The 22,034-nt window shown below is 40.6% G+C and overlaps 1 protein-coding gene across 4 annotated transcripts in view; it reads right to left on the bottom strand.

Moving 5' to 3' along the window:
• ITSN1 (intersectin 1) overlaps positions 1-22,034 on the bottom strand; it is a 200,873-nt gene that overhangs the window by 108,289 nt on the left and 70,550 nt on the right. For all 4 annotated transcript variants that reach the window (XR_009047657.1, XM_057696296.1, XM_057696297.1 and 1 more), the window contains 5 exons: positions 20,509-20,669; positions 13,284-13,463; positions 11,522-11,618; positions 7,402-7,502; positions 2,626-2,689 (listed from right to left, as the gene is read on the bottom strand). Coding sequence is in view for 3 of the 4 variants with exons in the window: in XM_057696296.1 (XP_057552279.1) it covers positions 2,626-2,689; positions 7,402-7,502; positions 11,522-11,618; positions 13,284-13,463; positions 20,509-20,669 (603 nt within the window). In the remaining variant the exon portion in view is untranslated. The remainder of the gene's footprint in view (positions 1-2,625; positions 2,690-7,401; positions 7,503-11,521; positions 11,619-13,283; positions 13,464-20,508; positions 20,670-22,034) is intronic.

Below are 22,034 nucleotides of genomic sequence, written 5' to 3'. Positions count from 1 at the left end.
GTTAACTATGGTTATAATCACACACTTCTCAATCATTGCCACCTGTTTAAAATGTATCATTCTGACATTCCATGTGTCTAAACACTAGGCTCTGCAGACTATCCGGTCAAATAGTAAACATTTAAGCTTTGTAGAACACACAATCTCTATCACGCTGAATTCTGCCACTGCAGCAGGAAAGTCGCCATAGACGATATATAGAGAAATGAATGGGTGTGGTTGTTTTAAAAAACAATACCAGGTGCAGGCCAGGTTCAGCTTGTTGGACCAAGCCCTGATCTAGGCCTCCAAGGGAGGATGATCTTTACGGCCTCCAGCCACAGAGGCAGGGGGTTTTCTGCTCATCTCAGGATTCAATTGCTACTGTTCTTCATAATCAGCTTGCCCGGATAGCTAATTAGAGTAAACAGATTTTTTTCTAGCAAGTCCAAGAATGCATTTTTGCTTAACAACTTCTGGACACCGAAAGAGGATGCAAGACCACAAAGCTGTTCACTAAAATGCCAACAGGACAGATGCTACACTGGGCACCTAAATGCCTTTGCTGATGCCATAAATCAAGAAAGTCCTGTTAAATCTGAAATTTCCTAAGGTGGTATAAACTCTTTTTTTTGTTTGTTTTAAGGTACAATATCCGTATGGTAACATCCACCCATTTAAGAGTACAGTTCTGCAAGTTCTGAGAAACACATTCAGCTGTGTAACTACTACAATATACAGAAGTTTCATCATCACTGAAAATTCCTGTCTTTTTATAGTCACCCCTTCCTTTGCCCCCAACCCCTGGCAATCCAGAAAAGAGATCAACCCTGATCTCTTTTCTGTCCCTCTAGCTTTGCCTTTTCCAGATGCCAGACTCCTGTTTTCAAGCAGAACAGAGCCACAAATGAAAACTCTGCCTGTTTGACCTTGTCTTCTCTTCCTCTTCACTGGCCACTCCTAGGTAAATGCAATTAATTCCTATTTGTTTTTTTCCCTATACTTGCCTAAAGAATGGCTGTACACATTTACTTAAATATCTTTTTATTGTGTAGAAGGAGAATATAACATTGTAGTAGGAGAAGAGAAGTATTTTTTTCAAAGAGGGCAGGCTGTAAATGAGAAACTTAATTTAAATATTTCATTATATTCTAGTGTCATGAGAACAACTAACCTCCATAAATGTTAGGTCTTTAGTTTTTATTTCAGAGGGCCCTAGGATACTGGTACACACCCAGACGTAAAGAGGTCTGGAATTGTCATAGATATAAGATGCTTGCTAACTGGTCTGTAATTATTCTACTGCAAAAGGCAGACCCTTTCATACAAAGCAGAAGGGACCAGGATGGGCCAAGGGAGCAGCACTACTTATGAAACAACCACATCAATGTGCCTGCAGCAAAATCATGACCCTAGCAGGTAAGTGGTGTGGACGAGGTTCATCTTTCAGGTGCAATCAATGGATGATGCATAAGCGAGAGACACACACTCCTGAAGAAACCATTCTATTTAATATTTAAATGTAAAGAATCCTATAGGATTTAGATAATGCTCATCAATAGCTCCTAAAAATCATTACAAAACAAAGAGACATTTATGTCTCTCCTGATGAAAGGGGGGGGGGTATTATCTGATGTACTCGGTATCATCTCTGATGTAGTTTGCAAAAAAAAAATTCAAACTTGAAAACTTGAATCTGACGAGTGGTTCTCAACCACTGATTGCTTTAGTGCAAAGAACATCTGTCAATGTCTGGAGACATTTCTGACTGTCACAAGTAGGGGTGGGGATCATGCTACTGGAGTAGGCAGAGGCCAGAGACGCTACTTAACGATCAACAGTCCACAGGATGGCCCGCCACAACAAAGCGTTATTGCGCCTAAGATGTCAATAACCTGAGGTGGAGAAACCCTGCTCTAGATCTAATTACCAATCTACAGGAAAAGCAAGAATGAATTAACACCACAAGGGTGCAATCAGCTAAAGTTAGGCTATAAGAAACTATAAGAAAAATGATCTGGGTTTGTTTTTTGGGGGGGGGGGGGGCGGGGGGAGTGGAGAACAAGACAAGGAGGTGTTTATAGGTTAAAGGAGACTTAAAAGATCTATCAACCAATTGTTACAAAGTATAGATTTACTTCAGTTCTGACCTGAACAAATCAACTATTAAAAAATTTTGAAATAACCTAAGGAATTTAAACAGCATCTGATTAACTTCATGATAAGAATTACTATTAACAATTTTAAGTGGCCTTTTGGTATTACAGTCATGTAGAAAAAAAAATCCCTATGCCTTTTGGAGATACAAGCTGAAATATTTGCAGATGGAAATGATATAAATGACTGAGATTTGGCTTAAAATAATTGAGAGGAGGAGGGGAGAACCAGGACTAGCCATGAGTTGAGACTTGGGCTGTCATGAGTTCTTGAGAATTCATTACATTAATCGCTCTGCTTCTGTATTTTTCAAAATCAAAAGGGGGAAAAGTAAGAAGGGTAATCATTACAACTCACTGAAAAATTAAGCCTGCTCCATATATCCTCCCTTAGAAATAACAGTGTTACTCTAAAGGCTCCTGAGGCCATATCAATTTAAGAAATAAAGTTTCCACTTTCTACAAACCAAGGAACTTTTTCATTCCTTACCATATTGAAGCCAGCTGAGCTTGTGGTAAACTTGATTGCATAAGAATAGTTCTTGCTTGGGGACCTAAACAAAAACCAGGAAAAAAAATATGAAGATGAATCAGCAAATCTTCAATATCTAGGAAGATCGGTGTTCTGTACATAGGTACTATGCAACCTCATGCAATCGCAGTGCTTTAAACAATATCCGCTATTACCCGAGGGGCTTCTTAAAAAGGAAATTAAGCCCCAGTGGAAAAGGGAAGAAACACAAAGCACAGCACCTGGCACATCATGAATGAATTTCTGTTAAAAAGATGTTTAATGAGGACTGAGTATGTAAAAGATCAGAGCTTCAAAATATAACCTGCCCTTTTGTCCCGGTTACCATCTCTGTTCGTATCAGGTTTTCGTTACAAAGCTGAAACTTATTCTCTCTAAATTCAACATCTTCTGCCAGCACCTGCTGCCTCCACCATGAAGACTCTCGAATTCAGACATGATTCAGAGAATCTTAGAGGAGGAAGGGACTTAGAACTCTTCTACCCATTTCATTACAGAGACTTTAAAACAAAACAGAACAAATTTGCTCAAGGTTGCATAAATGGTCAATATCACAGCCACTTCCTAAGTCAGTGATAAAGAAGAATTCCTGGAATTTCAACTCTCTTCCCAAAATCAGCTCTCATTTCTTAAAATACTTGTATATATCTTCATTTCTGGCACGAAACTAGCCTTAGATACCAGAAAGCTACAAGGGAAGATTTTGAATGTTTAAATAAACTAGTGTTAGGAAGAGAGAGACAAATGTCTCATGTCCATCACTGACTCCCAAAGTGTGGTCCCAGGATGACAGGTAGACCAAGGAATGGAAAGCAGTAGCAACTATGTTAGGAAGATTACCACGTATAAAATTTTCCTTGTGCTATGATATACTGGAATGAGGAAAGTTCACTGATCATCTTATTTGGTCTCTAACATTGTATAGAGAATGTTGGCAACATTAAAGTAGAATTAGCAAAAGTTTAGTGAATGCTTTACTTTATACTTGTAACAATTCTGCCCACTTCAGAATTATATAAAAGAAAGCTCATATTTCGTCTTCACAATAAAAAACATAACAACAGATGAAAAGAACTAGCCCTGGACCTGGATAACAGGAGATACGGATTCCAGTCCTGACTCTTCCACTCCACGTGTCCCTAATGACACGTGACATTAACAAAACTACCTTCCCTCTTGAAGAGGAAGTTCTTTTGCCTCTGAAATGAGGGAAATGATGTGGAACAGGGACTGGCAAACCACAGTCTATAGGCCATATCTAGTCCACCACCTGCTTTTGTAAATAAAGTTTTACTGAAACAGCCATGCCTATTCATTTTTTTTTAAGCTCTTTATTGGAATATATTTGCTTTACACTCTTGTACCAGTCTTTGAGGTACACCAAAGTGAATCAGGTGTATTTATACATATATCCCCATATCCCCTCCCTCCCGCGACTCCCTCCCCCACTCCCTGTCCTGGCCCTCTAAGGCATCTCCCATCATCAAGTTGATCTCCCTTTGTTATACAGCAACTTCCCACGAGCTATCTATTTTACAGTTGGTAGTGTAAATATGTCTATGCTGCTCTCTCACTTCGTCCCAGCTTCCCCTTCACCACCTACCCCAGCCCCGTGTCCTCAAGTCCATTCTCTACTTCTGTATCTCCACTCTTGCCTGTCACTGGGTTCATCAGTCCCATTTCTTCAGATTCCATATATATGTGTTAGCATACAGTATTTGTTTTTCTCTTTCTGGCTTACTTCACTCTGTATGACAGACTCTAGGTCTATCCACCTCATGACATATAGTTCAATTTCATTCCTTTTTGTGGCTGAGTAATATTCCATTGTGTATATGTGCCACATCTTCTTTATCCATTCATCTGTTGATGGGCATTTAGGTTGTTTCCATGTCCTGGCTATTGTAAATAGTGCTGCAATGAACATTATGCTACATGTTTCATTTTGGATTATGGTTTTCTCTGGGTATATGCCCAGTAGTGGGATGACTGGGTCATATGGTAGTTCCATTTTTAGTTTTTTAAGGAACCTCCAAACTGTTTTCCATAGTGGCTGTATCAGCTTACATTCCTACCAACAGTGCAGGAGAGTTCCCTTTTTTCCACACCCTCTCCAACATTTACTGTTACTAGGTTTTTCATAACATATGGCTGCTTTCATACTGCAATGGCAAAGTTGAAGGGTAGTGACAGTGTATGACTGCAAGCCTAAAATGTTTAGTATTTTGCTCTTTACAGAAAAAGTCTGTTGACCCCAGCACTAGAAGATCCCAATTTTCTTCTGCAATTTCTAATACTTGACTCTACAAGTCCTAAGACAAGGTTGTGAAACATTAAATTAGATCAGCAACAGCGAAGACTGTATTTTAGCATAACAGCACCATAAAAATCAAGCTCTGAGTGTACAGAACTATCCTGTAGAAGCCTACGTTCATGAAAGGAGTACCGGCTTCTGAGGAAACATTAAGGGAAGAACAGACATCTCAAGTTCACAAAGCCTACAGTGGGATCCATGTTTGAGGAGGGAAGTATGAATGGAAAGAACAGAGACAATTAAATGAAGTCAATGCTTTATTTCAAACAATGACGAAGACTTTTAGCTTTTTGTGGTTAGCACATGAATAACCAAATAACATACTCACTGTTTCAGAATGCAAGGAGAAACCAAAACACCTCTTTGAGAAGGCGATTAGCAAGAAAGCATGACCAGAACTCAAGAGCTACTTATATAACTAAGACGAAAGAAGAACTCCTTCTTTCTTTTATGAGTGTCTCTTTTAAGAGCGCGCAGCGGCACACACAGCAAGCTGGGAAGGAACAAGGGGGTGTCCACCTAAACCAAGTGCATCAGCGAAATCAACCCAGGTAACCAAATGGGGTAAACTGTGCCACTGCGAAATATTTCCCTTGTGCCTCTTTCCGTTCTGGGAACTTCCCTCAGCTTTCTTGATATTCTTCTTAATCTTACTCAATTCTTAAGCTGAAGGGACTAACCGCTTTGGGGGTTGAGGATTCACACAGTTATTTTCACAGTTGTGACCAAGACAATAATCTGTATCTCATCTATCTCAACAAACCTGCTCTGCTTCCATCGTCTTACTTAGCCTAAAACACACCCTATGTCGATGCCTCACAAAGGAGAACAAGCTAAATGTCTTTCATTTACTCCTATTTTAAAGTTTCCGGTAATGAATTACTCTATTTGACACGAGTATACAAAGATCTGGTCTCAAAATGAAATTCCCACCGTAAATTCTTTCCAGGACAAAATAGTAATAAGTATACAGATAAACGGTAGCAAAAATCTGCTCATCCAGTATATTTCAAATTTTATTTTCTGCCTCAGATATTAAAAGGTCTAAATATTTAAGTGCCGGGGTCATACATCTTCTACCTGATACTATACTTTGGTCATAAAACACACCCTACCAAGAAAAGAGAATTTCGGCATCAACGTCGCATCTGAATACTATTTTAGGTAGCTCCCAGCAAATACCAACGATGCTTTCAAAAAATGTGTTCAGATTCACTGACAACGAAGGTCTGGGTCTGTATGACGCACCGGTGTCGAATCTTATTAAACAGTACTTAAAACTATTCCACAGAATATTCCTTCAGTGCCCATGTAAGCTCGCCTGGTTTTCATGCTATGTATAAAAGTGACAGCTACTGCTTTAGTAGAGTGAGCGAGGCATACAGAGAATTTGTGTATACTCCTTAATTCGCCCTTTCAGGTACAAATATATGCTTATTTGAAATGACTGCTGAGATTCTTTACTGGGAGGAGGTTCATGACTAGACCAGAACCCTTCCAAGTCTCACCCAATCCTGACATTTTTAAACAAGGATGAATTTTTCTTTTGGAAGTAAAAACTGCAATTGTAAGTAACAGCACACACACGCACACACAAAAGTAAGAATCAGAAATTATAAATGTTTTGTGTTAAATATCAGTGCTTCTCCACCCCAGGAAAATGAACCTACTCTCCCTCCTTTCATATTTGTTAAAGAGCAGTTACATTCCCCCCCACCCCCACCTTTTTTCTCCCCCTTTTACATTTAATGTTCGTATTGGGGATATATTTTCCTTTATTAAAATCATACGTTTATTTACAACTCTCTAATCAATTTTAAGTGTTTAACACCATTTCTGGATGGTATCATAAAATCCTTTGAATCCTTCTGATGTAGACAATAATCTTTTTTTAAATCCATAGAGACCATATAACTTAACTTTGGCCTTTTATACATGAAGAAATAAGATCCAAACAGGTAAAGTGACCTCCAGCTGGTAATGGCAAAGCCGGGTTCTAAACTCCCAAACCATTTACTACCTTTCACCTGGCATCCTGCCGTAAACACTGATTCTTTGAGCAGGCAGTTTCAAGTTCATCTATTAAGTTCAACTTCAGAATGTGAACCAGGTTTTGTCCACAGCAGTGTTTCTTTGCTAGTGCTTTGATTTGCACACTGGTGGCTTTTGGGGTGCTGGGGGATCCTTGGTCTAGGTTCTATTTACCAAGAAGCAAAAGCCTGAGGCACTGGAGAATGAAGTAAACACGGCCTTATCAGTAAATGAGAACTCAAGGTAAGAGGAACAATGAAAACCCTGTTTAGAAAGAAGTACAGTAAAAAGAGGAAGACATCTGGAAAATCTTTGGCCCAACATCTAGAAACAATTTGCATTTAGAACAAAGATCGTACGTCACTAAATTAATTCTTATTTGTAAATACCTGTTAAGTGTCCACTCATGGTTTTGTCATGACTGTTGAATAACTGTCTGTATTTCAGTCTGGAGGACTGAGGAACAGCCCACTCAGCTGCGGGAGGGACACTGTGGGGGCAAGAGAGGGAGGAGAGGAACAAAGGATGAACAGTAAGTAACAGCACAGCTACAGTCTCTAAAAACAGTAAACTAAGAGCTTCTCTAGAAAACGAGCTTTAACATTTTTTTCTTCACTTTCTAATCACTATTTCTGAATTTTCTATCACGATTACTTCCATTTCTTAAGCTTATAAACCTTCCTCTCCAAACAGATAAGCTCATTATTTTTTCCCAAATCAAGGATAAACACCACAAACCAAGTGGCTGGTTCCAGTTATATGTACAATTTACCAATTTCAAGGTTCTACAAAAGAACAGAAAATCTCCTCGGAACTGAGGTAATACAGTAACGTCCAGGCTTTTCTAAACTTCTAGAACAGTCCTCTTTTGGTTTAAAAAGCAATGCTGATAGCAAACAAATAACTATCTTTAAAGATATTAATTCTTTAAAACGTTTTACTTTCTTTACACCAAAATACAGGATGTATTTCTTAATGAAAGGAAGTTATTTCATTCTGAGAATTTAAATGCCCACAAATGGAGTTTCCCAGAGAGAAGAGAACATTCCCAGGGTGGTAGGCAAACCAGCCGCGCAGTAAGGGAAGGAGCTCTGCTTCTGGCTGCGAGCCTTGCCAATCAGACAAAGCATTGACCCTTCCTCGCCAATGTGCAGCGGCCCTGACCTCAGGAAACCTCTCGCCAGCAGCCAGTTCGGGTGAAGACCTCCTTGGCGAGCAGTTCCTCAGATTAGTTCCCACACAGGATAACACTGGTTGGTACCCCTGGCTTGTTGAGAGCCAGATGTTTAAATCAGGCGATTTAAACACAATGGCTCAGCTGACAGCAAAAATGGCATTCTACTTCTAGGACAGATTACCACTCATGCCCCACTTCCTTTCATTTCAACAAAAAATACCTATTTCTCACACGTTAAAGTGAAATTTTAACCATGAACTGACTTTTAATCATCATTTATGTATCTTATCTATGCACTTACACTTACTATATACACTGCTTAAAGCACAAACAGCCCCCGAACACTTGAAAAATACCTATAAAAATTTACTTTTCAATTTTTATAAATTTCTTAATAAAAACACTTACCAAGTTCTTTCTGCCACGCATATTTCTGCAACAACGTTCTCATTTTAAACTAGTATTTCGCTGATTCCAACTCTTGCCTATTTGTCAAGAAGCTAATTATCTCTCCCCTGCACCCCAGGAATGTAGGGTGTAACACAGAAGGTGCCCAAGATTACACTTATCAAACATAGCTTTCTGCCAAATTCCTGAGAATTTAAATAGGTCTAAAAATGCATTAACCAAAAAGATGCCACATTATAAAAACTCCCTAGAGGGCTTCCTAGGTGGCGCAGTGGTTAAGAATCCGCCTGTCAGTGCAGAGGACACGGGTTTGATCCCTGCTCCAGGAAGATCCCACGTGCCACGGAGCAACTAAGCCCGTGTGCCACAGCTATTGAGCCCACGTGCCGCAACTACTGAAGTTCACGTGTCTAGAGCCCGTGCTCCGCAACAAGAGACGCCATGGCAATGAGGAGCTCGTGCACCACAACGAAGAGTAGCCACTGCTTGCCACAGCTAGAGAAAGCCTGTGTGCAGCCATGAAGACCCAACACAGCCAATAAATAAATAAATAAATTTATTAAAAAAAAAAAACTTACTAGAAACTTAAATTATTGAAAGGTAACTACCAAAACAAAAACAAAAACGAAACAACAGTGTTTTTATAACCGAGCAGGACCCTACAGGGTCTTCCTGGGGCACACGCCTCCCCTCATGTCCTCTGCCTGTCTCTCTTTTTTGTTTTTCTCTGCCTGTCTCTTCTTTATAGAAAGTTGTAGTCTCCCAGACCTCCCTCCCCTGAGTCACAAATGCCTGGCTCAAGAATTAATGATTGAAAGGATGTGAAAGTGTAGTAACAAAAGTAGCAATTGGGCCAGGAGAACTGGTAACAATTTAAACAGCAAATCAGCCATAAGGCAGTCACAGAATCCTTAGTTCCTCCCTGAAATACCTAGATAACAGTATCTGATGCACATTCCTGAGCTGTTTTACAGATACTAAAACTCCACTAAAGGGAAGCTGGAGCCTAAGGATTAACATTAACCCCTGTGGCACTGCCCTGTTACCTCACCATCAACCAACCAGAGAATGGTGCAGTCTGATCACACAACACACCCTGAGACTCCCTTCTCTCACCTGGCCTTTAAAAATGCTCCTCTGAAACCCATCAGGGAGTTTGGGTTTTTTGAGCACGAGCTGCTCCGATTCCTTGTCTGGTGCCTTACAACCCGATGTCAGTGGACTGGCTTTACTGCGCGTGCGCAAGTGGACCCAACATTTTAATAGCATCAAGGTTGCTAATACTGGATGTTTGTTCATTCACAAATCAATTTTACATTTCCAAATCACTTGTGGAGGGACTTCCCTGATGGTCCAGTGGTTAAGACTCCGAGCTCCCAATGCAGGGGACCTGGGTTCAGCCCCTGGTCAGGGAACTAGATCCCACATGCCGCAACTAAGAGTTCATATGCCGCAATTAAAGATCCCGCATGTGGCAACGAAGATCCCAAGTGCTGCAACTAAGACCCAGCGCAGCCAAATAAATAAATAACTATTTAAAAAAAAAAAATCACTTGTGGGAAGTCAGAGAAAACTCAAAGTTCGGCATGATATGGGAGAAAGAATAAAAAACAGGGAGTTCAGTGTTACGTGATCTCAATTTAAATCTCAGCTCTGCGGTTTAGTAAGCCGTAAACTATGGATGCGAAATATATAACCTCTCTCTCTGGGTGTTTCTTTATTCACAATTTTGAGATGATAACTACCATACAGGTGGTTGTAGGGGTTGAATGGCGTTAATGAGTCAAAGCAGATACTCAATAAATATTCCTGCATCCTAGGGGTAAAACAAACATTAATTAAACAGAACACAAATACCTGTATACCACAATTAACCGAAGTTTTTAGGGCAAATTTTAAGAACATCTGCCTTAAAATCAGAAAGCCCTCAGTTCAACTCAGCCCTATCACTTAGGAGTTAAGTTATCTTGGGCAAGTCACTTACTGTCTCTGAGCCTCCTCTTCATCTACAACGCAGAGAAAATCATAGTCATGTTCACGGGGAAGAAGGTGAGCATTGAATGGGTTCACGTGCATAAAGCACTTGGCACCGCGTTTTTCAGTTTATGGGTCTTCTCTATATCATTTTTAAAAGGTAATGAATTACTGAATTATATTCAACATGCTCTTCTCTTTAAAGAGGAAAAATGACTCGATTCACTTAGGAAAGATTCCTAAGGAGGACTGAAATAAGAAGAGATGGAATCATCTTCATTTACATCCCCTTTTCATTTAAAAAGTTTTGAGATGGCTTATCAAAAGACTTAATTTTTCATTTTAGTGCAGCAGTATGCAAGGGTAAAATAAAATGGGTAAAATAACAATATGAAAGATAATATGAATCAAGAGTGGCCAAAACAGAAGCAAACAGGTCATGTAAGCTTTACCAAAATTGAGCCACATATTTTATTATTAACAACTGTCCCATAGCCTGAATAACTCACTTCAGAAAAACTGATCTGAAGTTTTACTAATACTCCACACAGACTCCATAAGGTTATCTGAGATAGAATTCAAGCTGGTTTGGCTCTAATCTTCATTTACAATTTCTATATATAAAATTTTAAATGACTGACACAAAACAGTTAATGTGCTTTTTTCCCCTCATACCTAGAGTTCTATTTTTTTAAACATTTACTACTATCTATCATTCTCCTTAAAAAAAATCAACATGCAAAGTTTTTAAAGGAAAAGTAGTGTCCTTGCTTCTGCTATCTCTACGACAATAATAAAACTTAGTAAGTAACATTATCCAGAATTAAGAAAATTAGCACTCTGCAAAATAAAAGAAGACAAAGATCACATAGCTAATTGACTTTCAAATTTATAAGTCAGTCAGATAATGGCTTTAACCAAACTGCCCATTTAAAAACAAGCAAACTTACCTAGCCACATCAAATGATTGTGCCTTCTGTAGTTTAGTGTTTAACTGTGACCCTGGACCAGATCTACTAAAGGAAGAACTCTTTGGCAATGTGGCTGCTGTAAAAATAAATAAATGTTGAATCATTTTAATTTCACAAAAACAAGAAATGTTTCCCTATTTATAAAAATTAAAATGCATAGTCATCAAAGCTGAGGCAGAAATTATTCCTCCCTTCTTACCATTCTGGACTCAAAAAGAGTTATTCCCTCCTTGCTTTCTGCCCTCTAGCCAGAAACGTTTTACTTGTTCCTTCAGAAAATCAACTTACTAGGTAGTAATGTTTACATTCATAAAATGTGACTCTTCATTAAACACTTAGTATCACATTTTATAGGATCTGTTCCAACAGTTTAAAAAGTAACAGCTTAAATAGATAGCTGGCATATTCTTAACTTCACTGAAGGAGCTGAAGTATTAGTTCCAGATGTAAGAGCTGAGAAGTCACAGACTTGTCCTGGCCAGATGACACATGATGCCAGGGAGGGCCAGCTTTTGTGTCTGAGTCTCATTCAGGCTGGTTAGCTGTGTGTCAGGAGGAAAACTCTGAGCCTTAGCCAGCATTCCCCTCAACCTTGCCAACAGTCTTGCAACATTCGCCACAAAAGAAAACAAGATTAGGTGAGTGGATTCACTGCTACTAGTGGAAAAATAATCCCAAGCTCTTTCTCAGCTGCCATCACACCTGTAGTCATGGCCTCCTATGAAAGATAAACTACATGTGACAAGAACATCTTAAAAACAAGAGGCCCGTCTAGGTTCCATGGCTATTAACTCAGAGACACATACTGACAGATGTAATAAATCCAGGGGCCCAGGCAGATATAAGGCTCAAACCTACACTGTCAATCACTATTGAATTTACTCAGACATATCCAAAGTACTTAAAAAAACAAACAAGCAAGCAAACAGTAAAGCAACTATATTCCAATAAAAATTAAAACAAAATAGCTAGTACCAAGCCTACTGTCTGGATGTGAACTTAAAATCATCACCACCACCACCACCACATACACACACCTCCCCCCCAAAAACTTTCATTACTGATATGAATCCATTCAGATTTGTTAGAACAAGCCTATGTATATCTACCATCTACGCTTTTCTTTAACTAAAAGGAAAAAGACTTTGAATAAAGTCTCAAAATGAAATTAATTAAGCCAGGAACTTTTTAATCCTTTTGTTCAACTAAGCAAGCATGTAATACTACAACCTTAATATATGTAGTCATTCAATAGACTTCTTTCCCCCTCCATGCCTGATTCAATCCATCTCCTCAAAAAAAAAAAAAATGGCAAGGTTCTTTTTTTTTCCTCCCACATAATTCCACTCCTAATGGATTGGCTTGTTTATTAGCAATTCAGGGCAGCTGAAGAAAAGTAGAAAAACTGATACATGGAAATAAAAAGTGTTCGAATACTGTTCAAACTTGAGCTGTTCTCAAGCCCTTGAAGGGAAATTATGCTCTTGGTTTTTAGCTGTTGAGTTCACCTTAGTGTAACAATGACACCGAAAGGCTTCATAATTTCACTCTCCTTTCCCTCTCTCTAGCCTAGCTCATTCCAAAAATGAGACATTAAATGAAAAGAAAAAAAAAAAAGGTGATTTCTTCTGGAATAAAATACCATTTAAGTATAATCAGAATGTGAAAACAGAAGACTTAGCAAGAGTGAAGAGTAAAACACATGTAAAAGTTGAGCCCGTGGCTTCAGCAGGTCACGTACCGGGATGAGCGAATGCAGACAGAGGCTGTATGACGGGGGGCGCCCCATTAGCCAGGGGAGGCACTCCTGCTGCAGGAACAGAGGAAACTAGGGGGGGTGACATTCCCACGACAGGAATGGAACTCATTGGCACTGGAGCGACACCGGTCAGCGGCGGCATGCTGGCGATAGCGCCCATACCTAGGAAGGGAAAAATCCGACAAGACGCACATGGAGCCACATCTCAACATTGAATGACAGTTAATCCAGGACTGCATGGAGAAGAAAAGCTCTTTCCCATTGTAATGTAATATTCATTTAAAAGATGAATTCAGATGAATCATTTTGTAGAGTACTAAAAACTGTCAAAGATCATATTAAAAGGGCACAAGACCCAGCTTAAAGAGGGATCTACTGGCCAACGTTGAGGACCAATAAGAATAATAACTGCAGTGGACTGAAAGCCACCAGGGAGAAAGCAATTCATAAATTCACAATGACTTTTTTTTTAATCCTAATTGGTCACCATAGGAAATCTATTTATTTTGAAAACTAGTAAATAAAGGCAGAAAACAAATCAAACATTTACCCTGCCTTTCCTTTATATACTGAACCTCAGAGTAATCAAACATTTGATGAGAAAGTTTCTCTTTACAGAAGTATTCTAACCCAAAAATGAAGAAATGATAGAACTAAAATAAATGTTTCTATTCTCTTTTGTTTCTCTGTCCTAGCTTGTGATATGATGATATAATAAGAAATATATATCTTGTCTTTGTCCCCAGGTCCTGATTCCTGGCAGTGATCCTAAAACCCTTTTAATTTCCTGACTGATAGGAACATCTTTTACCAAAATATTTGGTCTCAGTCCCTGGTTCCTGACATAGAGCTTTTAAGATCCTTGGAATCTCTGGAGTGGTAAGAGTGTGTTTTTGTGTCTGATGAGGTGACTGATGGCTGGGGGCCTTTAAATAGCTGCAGGATGGGAGCTGGTCACAGGAAAGACCACCACATGATTAGAGGGGTGGAACTAAGAATAGCTACATGTATATGTACAAATGAATCACTTTGCTGTACACCTGAAACTATCACAACATTGTTACTCAACTAGACTCCAATATAAAAAAGTTAAAAAAAAAAAAGGGTAATTATGTCTACATAATGAAACCTCCATAACAGCTCCTACACGACAAGGTTTAGAGAGCTTCTGGGCTGGTGAACAAATCCAAGTGCTGGGAGGGTGGCGCACGCCAACTCCATGGGGACGGAAGCTCCCGCACTCAGGCCCCTTCGAGACCTCACCCTACGCACCTCTCCATCTGCCTGTTCATCTGTAAACTTTATAGTATCCTTTACAACAAACCAGCAAATGTAAGTAAATGTTTCCTGAAGTTTTGTGAGCTGTTCTAGCAAATTATAGAAAGGGGGTGAAGGGTTTGTGGGAGCTTCTGACTTTGTAGTTAAGTCAGACAGAAGCATGGGAACCCCAGGGCCATTACTTGTGACTCCAGTCCTGAGTGAGGGCAGTCTTGTGGGACTGAGCCCTTAAACACGTAGAATCTGACGCTACCAGAGTTGGCCTCAGTATTGAATTTAATTATAAGATATAAAGTTAGAGTCCAGAGAGCTGGAAAATTGGTTGGTGTGGTTTTTCTGGACACAGAATTCTCGGCTGCTTCTTTCCTTGAGAATCCTAAATATGTCACTCTGTTTCCTCCTGGCATGAAGCACTGCTGCAGAAAAGTCTGAAGATATTCTGATTTTCCTTCTCCTTAGCCATGTGCTTTCTTTTTCTTCGCCCAAATGATGTTTTGTTTTACTAGAATGTGTCTTAGTGTTGATCTCTCCAGGTCGATACTCTCGGGCACATGCTATACTTATTCAAATTTTTAGTTTCAAACCTTTTGTGTCAAGAAAGCTGTCTTGTACTAGTCTTTTATCATTTGTTCCGTTCCCTTGCTTTTGCTTTTCTTCTTTAGAGATTCCAGTTAACCATCTATTCAATTCTCTTTGCCTTCAGCATTCACCACGTTTTCTCAAATTCTTTGTATCTCTTTTTACATTGCCTTTTAATATTTGAATCTTCCTCTTTTTACCTTCTGTTTCCCTTCAGACAGTCTCTCGTGTTGCTTCCAGCTCACTCTTCATTTCTGAAATGACTTTTTCTCTTATGTTCCATTCTTTCCTGAGTGGTCACCTGCTTTCTGAGGTTTTAAAATTCTGATCTATGTCCATCTTTCATGACTTGTAACATTTTCTTAGTGCCTTTCGGCTTGTTTTGAAATAGTTACTGGTGCGCTGTCACCGTCCACAGGGGTGTGACTCGGCTCTCCATCCTCTTTCTTCTAATAATAACCGTGTGTGGGACCTGACCTTCCCTGATACTGCCTGTTGCTGGTTCTGATGTGAGCCTTGCTTCCTGGGATATCCAGGCTCGCTCTCCTCCCCTCCTCCGGTCTGACCCTCTCCTCCTTCTGTCTCTGTATCACTGCTTAACTTTTATTCCACTCCGTCACTTCTCCTCGGTGTGGGAGCCTGTCCCCAAAGGCAGCCTCGTTGGGTCAGTGTTGAGTGTTTACAGGGACCAGATCTTGCACATCGTCGTCTTCTTTCTTTTCTAAAGAGGGGCTATGGGGGCAAGCTCTTTTTTAAAAAAAAATTTATTGTTTGTGTATTATTTTGGCTGCACCAGGTCTCAGCTGTGGCATGTGGGATCAACCCTGGGCCCCCTGCATTAGAAGCTCAGAGTCTCACCCACTGGACCACCTGGGAAGTCCCACAGGTCTTCTTATTCTCTGACGTCATAACTTTTCCATTTTAAGTTACCTATTCAGCTCCTAAATTGCCACCGCGAAGACTATCTATCATCCTTTTACCAACTGACTGCCTTTTCTGAAAGAATGAGTATTTTCTGAATACGTCTAAATAAACACATCTACCAGAGGCTGTGTTTTAGACACCATCCCTCTTGACAGAGCTAAGTCGTAATTCTTGAAATTTCCCCCTCTTCTCCTCAACCACTGAATTTCCCCCTCTACTCTAAAAATGCGGGCGCACTTCCCACCTTAAACACACCATCCTCCAGCTGACATGCTCCCCCTTACACTTAAACTCTCCCCTCGTCCAAGCCTCCAGCAGGCTTCTGTCCCTACCACTCCAAGGAAACCGCTCAAGGTCAGGCCCAAGCTCATCTTGTCAGATCCAATCCCTTTTCTGTCCTATCCTTACTCAGTCTCTCAGAAGAAGCAACTCAAACAATGGAGCACTGCCCCCTTGAAACACTTTTCCTTGGCTACTAGGACACCAGCCTCCTCCCACTTCACCCTGTTTCTGGCTTCTTCCCTTTTACTAGATCTTTAAATGCCAGAGATTGCCAAAGCGTGGTCCTACGTCTTCTGCCTACTCTAGCTTCTACTCTGTCAACCTAAGTAAAGAGAAAAACTGAGGCAAACGAATGACCAGAAACTGAGTTTATGTAACAATTGCAGAAGAACCGCAATTCTGGACATGCCAACTGTGGCAGGCTACAAGTGAGTTCTTTGAGCTTTGGGGTGGGCTGGATTTATGGGCAAGGATCACAAAGAGGGGTTCAGCTAGAGTCCAAAAAGAAAGTTCACTGGCTTGAGGAGGAGGAGAGACTCTGGTGGATGTTCATTAGTCAACGGGTCAGTTTCGACGTTCATAAATGCCTGCTCAGTCACTCAGGCCTTCAGTTTCATTCTCCTGAGGACCCATGCAGGAGATTCTCCATTTTATATCCTCTGGTTCCATTTAAGACTGAAATTCTCTCACAGCTTCCTCTCTGATACTGTATCCAGTCCCAGGGCTTTCAAGAACATCCACACTCAAATCCCCTGGAGCGGACGGACCCCTCCTGAGTTGCAGACATACAGACTCATCTGCCTCTTTAACACCTCGACTTGGAGATCAACGAGGCCCCTCAAACTTAATACAGTCAAAATCTGATTTACTTTTCCTCCACAATGCAGGGCATCATGAATCCTAGTCTACCCTACCTTCCACAGTGACTATCACCACCCACATCTAAATTACCATAATCTCTTGCCTATGGAAAAAGCCTCCTTACTGATTTCCCTGATTCTACTCTTGTCCCCCTGCAATCCAGTCTTCAGATAACACAAATGACTATATATTTGTTGACTATATATATACAAAACAAAAACAAAATAGTCCTCAGATAACACAGATTATTTTTTTCTAAGTGTCTATCAACCATGTCACAAGCTCTGCTTAAAAACTTTCAACTGCACTCAGAAAAAAATGCTAACTCTTTAGTGGTCTTATCAGGCCGCAAACCACCTGGCTCCTGCCTTATTCCCCTCCCTGACCTTAAGGACTAAGGATACTTCAGCTACGATGCTTTTCAGTTTTGTTCCTCCCACACACCAAGCTTTGCCTTAGGACCTGTTGCTTTTGCCTGGGGTGGGTCTTCTCCCCTCACGTGGCTCGCATGCCTAAGTTAGCTCCTCGGAAAATTCTCCCCTAACCACTTGGTCCTAATGTGTCTCTATCATAGCTTCCTGTTTCATGGAATTATTTATCTATTTGTTTACTTCCCCCAACTTGGAAACAAGCTGCACAGCAACAGCAGCCATGATGTCTTGCTCACCACCACGTTCCCAGCAACCAAGACACACAGTCAAGGCTTAAAAACATTGATTGGTTTGACCTAATAAAACCATGGACTCTGGCAAAAACAAAGACAGCCACAGCAACCTCCCCCTGAAACGACTGAGTCCAAAGTAAGAGAAATACACTGAGGGAAGAGGCACACTCACAGAATGTCCTTGAACACAGCTGGGTACCCTTAGACAAATCACAATGTCACTGCACCCCATTTTCCTCTTTTTAACAAAACGGTTATTCAACCCCTTGCCAGCCTTAATGCCAGTGTGCTAACACCTGCATTCACCTCGGAAGAGTGACAACGCCCCATGCTGCCCTGATGATTTGGTGATAATGAAGGTGGGGGGAGAGAAGAAAAGAAGGAAACCAAGAGCCTTTAGGAAAGCCGAGTTTGAACAGACTCTGCCTCCCTTTCAGAAACAAACTGTTCAACTTCTTGGGAACTCAGTTCTCCCGTTTGCATAAGAGGGCCAGTAATCTCTGCACACTTTCAGGGTTACTCTTGTGACCAAAAAAAATACTGTATGTGAAGACAGACCATGGGGTAGGAAATCCATGGTCAGATAATGTCTAATATTAATTAGAAAATGATGAAAACAGGGACTTCCCTGGTGGTCCACTGGTTAAGACTCCACGCTTCCACTGCAGAGGGCACAGGTTCCATCCCTGGTTGGGGAACTAAGATCCCTCATGCCATGCTGCGTGGCCAATAATAATAATAATAATAAATTATGTTTTCAAGTAACCAGAAGAAGTATAAGAAGAAAAAATTACCTTGGTAAAGGCTAGATCTTTCAGTTAACTTGGGCAAAGTGGATTAGGACCATGTACTTTTAACTTCTCTTTATTTTGTGTTATTCCCTCATGATTTATCCTCCTGAAAACAGTATACTGAGAAGGTTGACGTGAGGAGAATGAGGGGAGGGAAGGCAGTGGAGAAGCCGAGGCAAAGAGCTACGGTCTGACTAGCAGGAGGGCAACTAAGAAATCCCAGCTTCCCTCAGAGGCCGGGGCAGGTTACTCAGGTGACTATAAAACTCTCTGGGCAGTGAGGCCACCCCTCCTGAAAATAAATTGGCAATATCCCTAGAGCTGAAATTCCCAAAGCAGGATGGAATAAGAGAAGACATATTACATGTCACGGGAAGAATTACTGACACCCGGGTTTGAGAGAAAAAGAGGAAATGGGATGCCTGTGGTTATCTGACCCTTTCTCCACTCCGAGGTTTCCTCTTGCAGCCCCGGAAGGGAGGCCAAAAGAACACCAAACACCCTTTAGTTGTTTTGGGTTACGACCAAATGTTGTCTACAGGGCTCTTCAGAGATTCAGAGCAACTTCCACTTTTAAATAAGCTGCTTATTTATTCAACTCGTGGAACTGAGAACACACAATAGACAAGATGAACAGGGGCCCTGGTTCCTTGAGCCTTCGGCACGGCTCTCCTCCGCTCTTCCCTTGCTCTCACGTGACTTCTTGAGTTCTTCCTTCTTCTCTCAGATCACTGTCCTACTTGCCTAACCCCAAACCTGTACCTTTCCCCTTAAAACATCCAGACGTGTGGCTCAACCTTACCAAAAGAAACGCAATGCATAGTTTAATAGTGAACCTATTAAGTAAAAGCATAGCATTTATTTATCTCAGCTTATCACTAACTGTACCAGAGACAACCTGAATAACTACTGACGGCCCCCTCCCAAATCTCCTTCACTTCATCCCATCATCAGATATATCAGGATGAAGAGACAGGAGGAAACTCCAGTCACAATTTTGTGTTTTGTTTAAACTGTCTAAGAATTTTCCTATGAATCAACTGTTGGATCTGATCACTGTAATCTTTAAATCAGCCTAAATAATTAAAGTCTAGGGTGAGAACAGAGGAGAAATCAGAACTGTTGGTGATCTTAGTCGACTAATTACTGTTTAATTTTTAACACAAACATCTGACTGAAAGATAGCTTTTTATGGAACTATGTTTTACATGGGGATAATAATGGATTTTTTTTTTCCTGGCATTTTGTTCTAGGAAATAACTTAGGACTTCCCTGGCGGTCCAGTGGTTAACAAACACTTCCAATGCAGGGGGCGCAGGTTCGATCCCTGGTCAGGGAACGAAGATCCCACATGCCACATGGCACTGCCAAAAAATTAAAAAAACAAAAACCAAAAAACTTAACGTGGCCAAGTGCCTCAATACTTTGAATAAAAATACATATTTCTTGACACCATAAACAAAAGGAGCACAAGGAAACACAAAGATACTCTGGAAACGGAAAGCCAAAAGCATGTGACAATGTGAAAGGTCTTGAACCCAGTAAAAGCAAGAAAGAGACAGAAGATGCAGCAGGACACTGCCAGTGTGTTCCTTTTTCCCTGACAACCTACACCTCTGCTCTCATCTGATTACTCTCATCGCAGGGTTAGAATGTGACCAAGCTTCCTCCCTTCCATCACTATCTTTCTACACAGGGCCATCATTTTTCAGACAGAATACCTCCTAGAATTTCACAGTGCTACACACCGAGGGTGGTGGGGAGAAAGGAAATATTTATTTTAAAAACACGTAATGAAGTATAGGAACCGGTTCCTTTTCAGACTCACCGAACGCTGGTGCACGAGAAATAGTAATTGGTGGCTGTTTCATGACAGGGGGAAGTGTGGAGGGGAGCTGATACCCTTGCAGCTTCAGTTTGATGAGCTTCATCGCTATGGAAAACTCCACTTGATCCATCCTTCCATCATTATTCATATCAGCGAGTGCCCTGCAAACCAACAATATGGGCTTAGAATGACTGTGACCTTAAAAGAACCTTTCCCAAACCACCACTCCCACCCACACAAGAACTAAATAATCAGCTCCCTTGGTCCCGGGGAAAACGAAACAAAACAAAAACAAAACTTGTTTACCAAGCTGTAGGGAAAAACTGACAAGGTTTTATATGAATAGGAAATATTTTATTGCGTTACTCTTTACTTACATGATACACAAGATAATTTTCAGTCTGAATGTCAGGATATATACTATGGACATCAAATGGGGTTTCTTTCTGGAGAGATGAAACTGTTCTACATTGGATAGTGGTAATGGTTGCACAATTCTGAACAGACTAAAAACCACTTAACTATACACTTTAAAACTGTGAATTCTGTTATGCAAATTATGTGACAATAAACCTATTGGGGGAAAAAACTATTTAGAAACAGAGTTTATTTCTAGATACTTGATTATATTGCAACAGCTCCTCTGTGGGGTTCTACAAACCTCACCATGGGGATGTGACATGCTGTGCTCTACTATACTATAATACTAGCATACTTTTAAAGCTCTAAAAATTAATTAAATAAGCTTACAAATGCACTATTTGAAAGTGGTATTCAAACAAATGGTCAAGTCAACTTTCAATGAGCTATTTATTACATAAAGCATTTCTCTCAAAGAAGAGTAAGCAAAAGGAAGAATGGGGTTTGTACTTGCAACTAGAAACCACATTTTCCAAACTGAAACTGTGCGTATTCATGATTTAACCTCTTCTGCACGAAAAAATGTTCATTCAGATTTCATCTGTTGAAGTCTAGATTTTAAAGGCGTGCAGATTTATTTTTTAAACCTATCTTAAGAAAAGTTTTAATTGAAACTTCAAGTGTTAAGACCAGCTACGCCATGGGACTTCTCTGGTAATGCAGTGGTTACGAATCCACCTGCCAATGCAGGGGACACGGGTTGAATCTCTGGTCCAGGAAGATCCCACATGCCACAGAGCAACTAAGCCCGTGCACCGCAACTACTGAGCCTGCGCTCTAAAGCCCAAGAGCCACAACTACTGAGCCTGAGTGCTGCAACTACTGAAGCCCGTGGGCCTAGAGCCTGTGCTCCACAACAAGAGAAGCCCACCCAATAAGAAGCCCGTGCACCACAACGAAGAGTAGCCCCTGCTTGCTGCAACTAGAGAAAGCCCCACACACAGCAACAAAGACCCAACACAGCGAAAAAAATAATAAAGTTCTCTTAAAAAAAAAAAAAAAAAAGGCCAGCTACTCCAATTAAAATGCCATCATTAGCCATCTTTTCAATTAGCCACATACACACTGTGTCCACAAGAAAAAACTAAGTTACAGAGAAAATAACC

Source organism: Hippopotamus amphibius, chromosome 10 (assembly GCF_030028045.1).
Source record: "Hippopotamus amphibius kiboko isolate mHipAmp2 chromosome 10, mHipAmp2.hap2, whole genome shotgun sequence".
Lineage (NCBI taxonomy): Eukaryota > Metazoa > Chordata > Mammalia > Artiodactyla > Hippopotamidae > Hippopotamus > Hippopotamus amphibius.
Note: the sequence above shows the minus strand (reverse complement) of the source record. Positions and strands in the feature narration are given on the sequence as shown.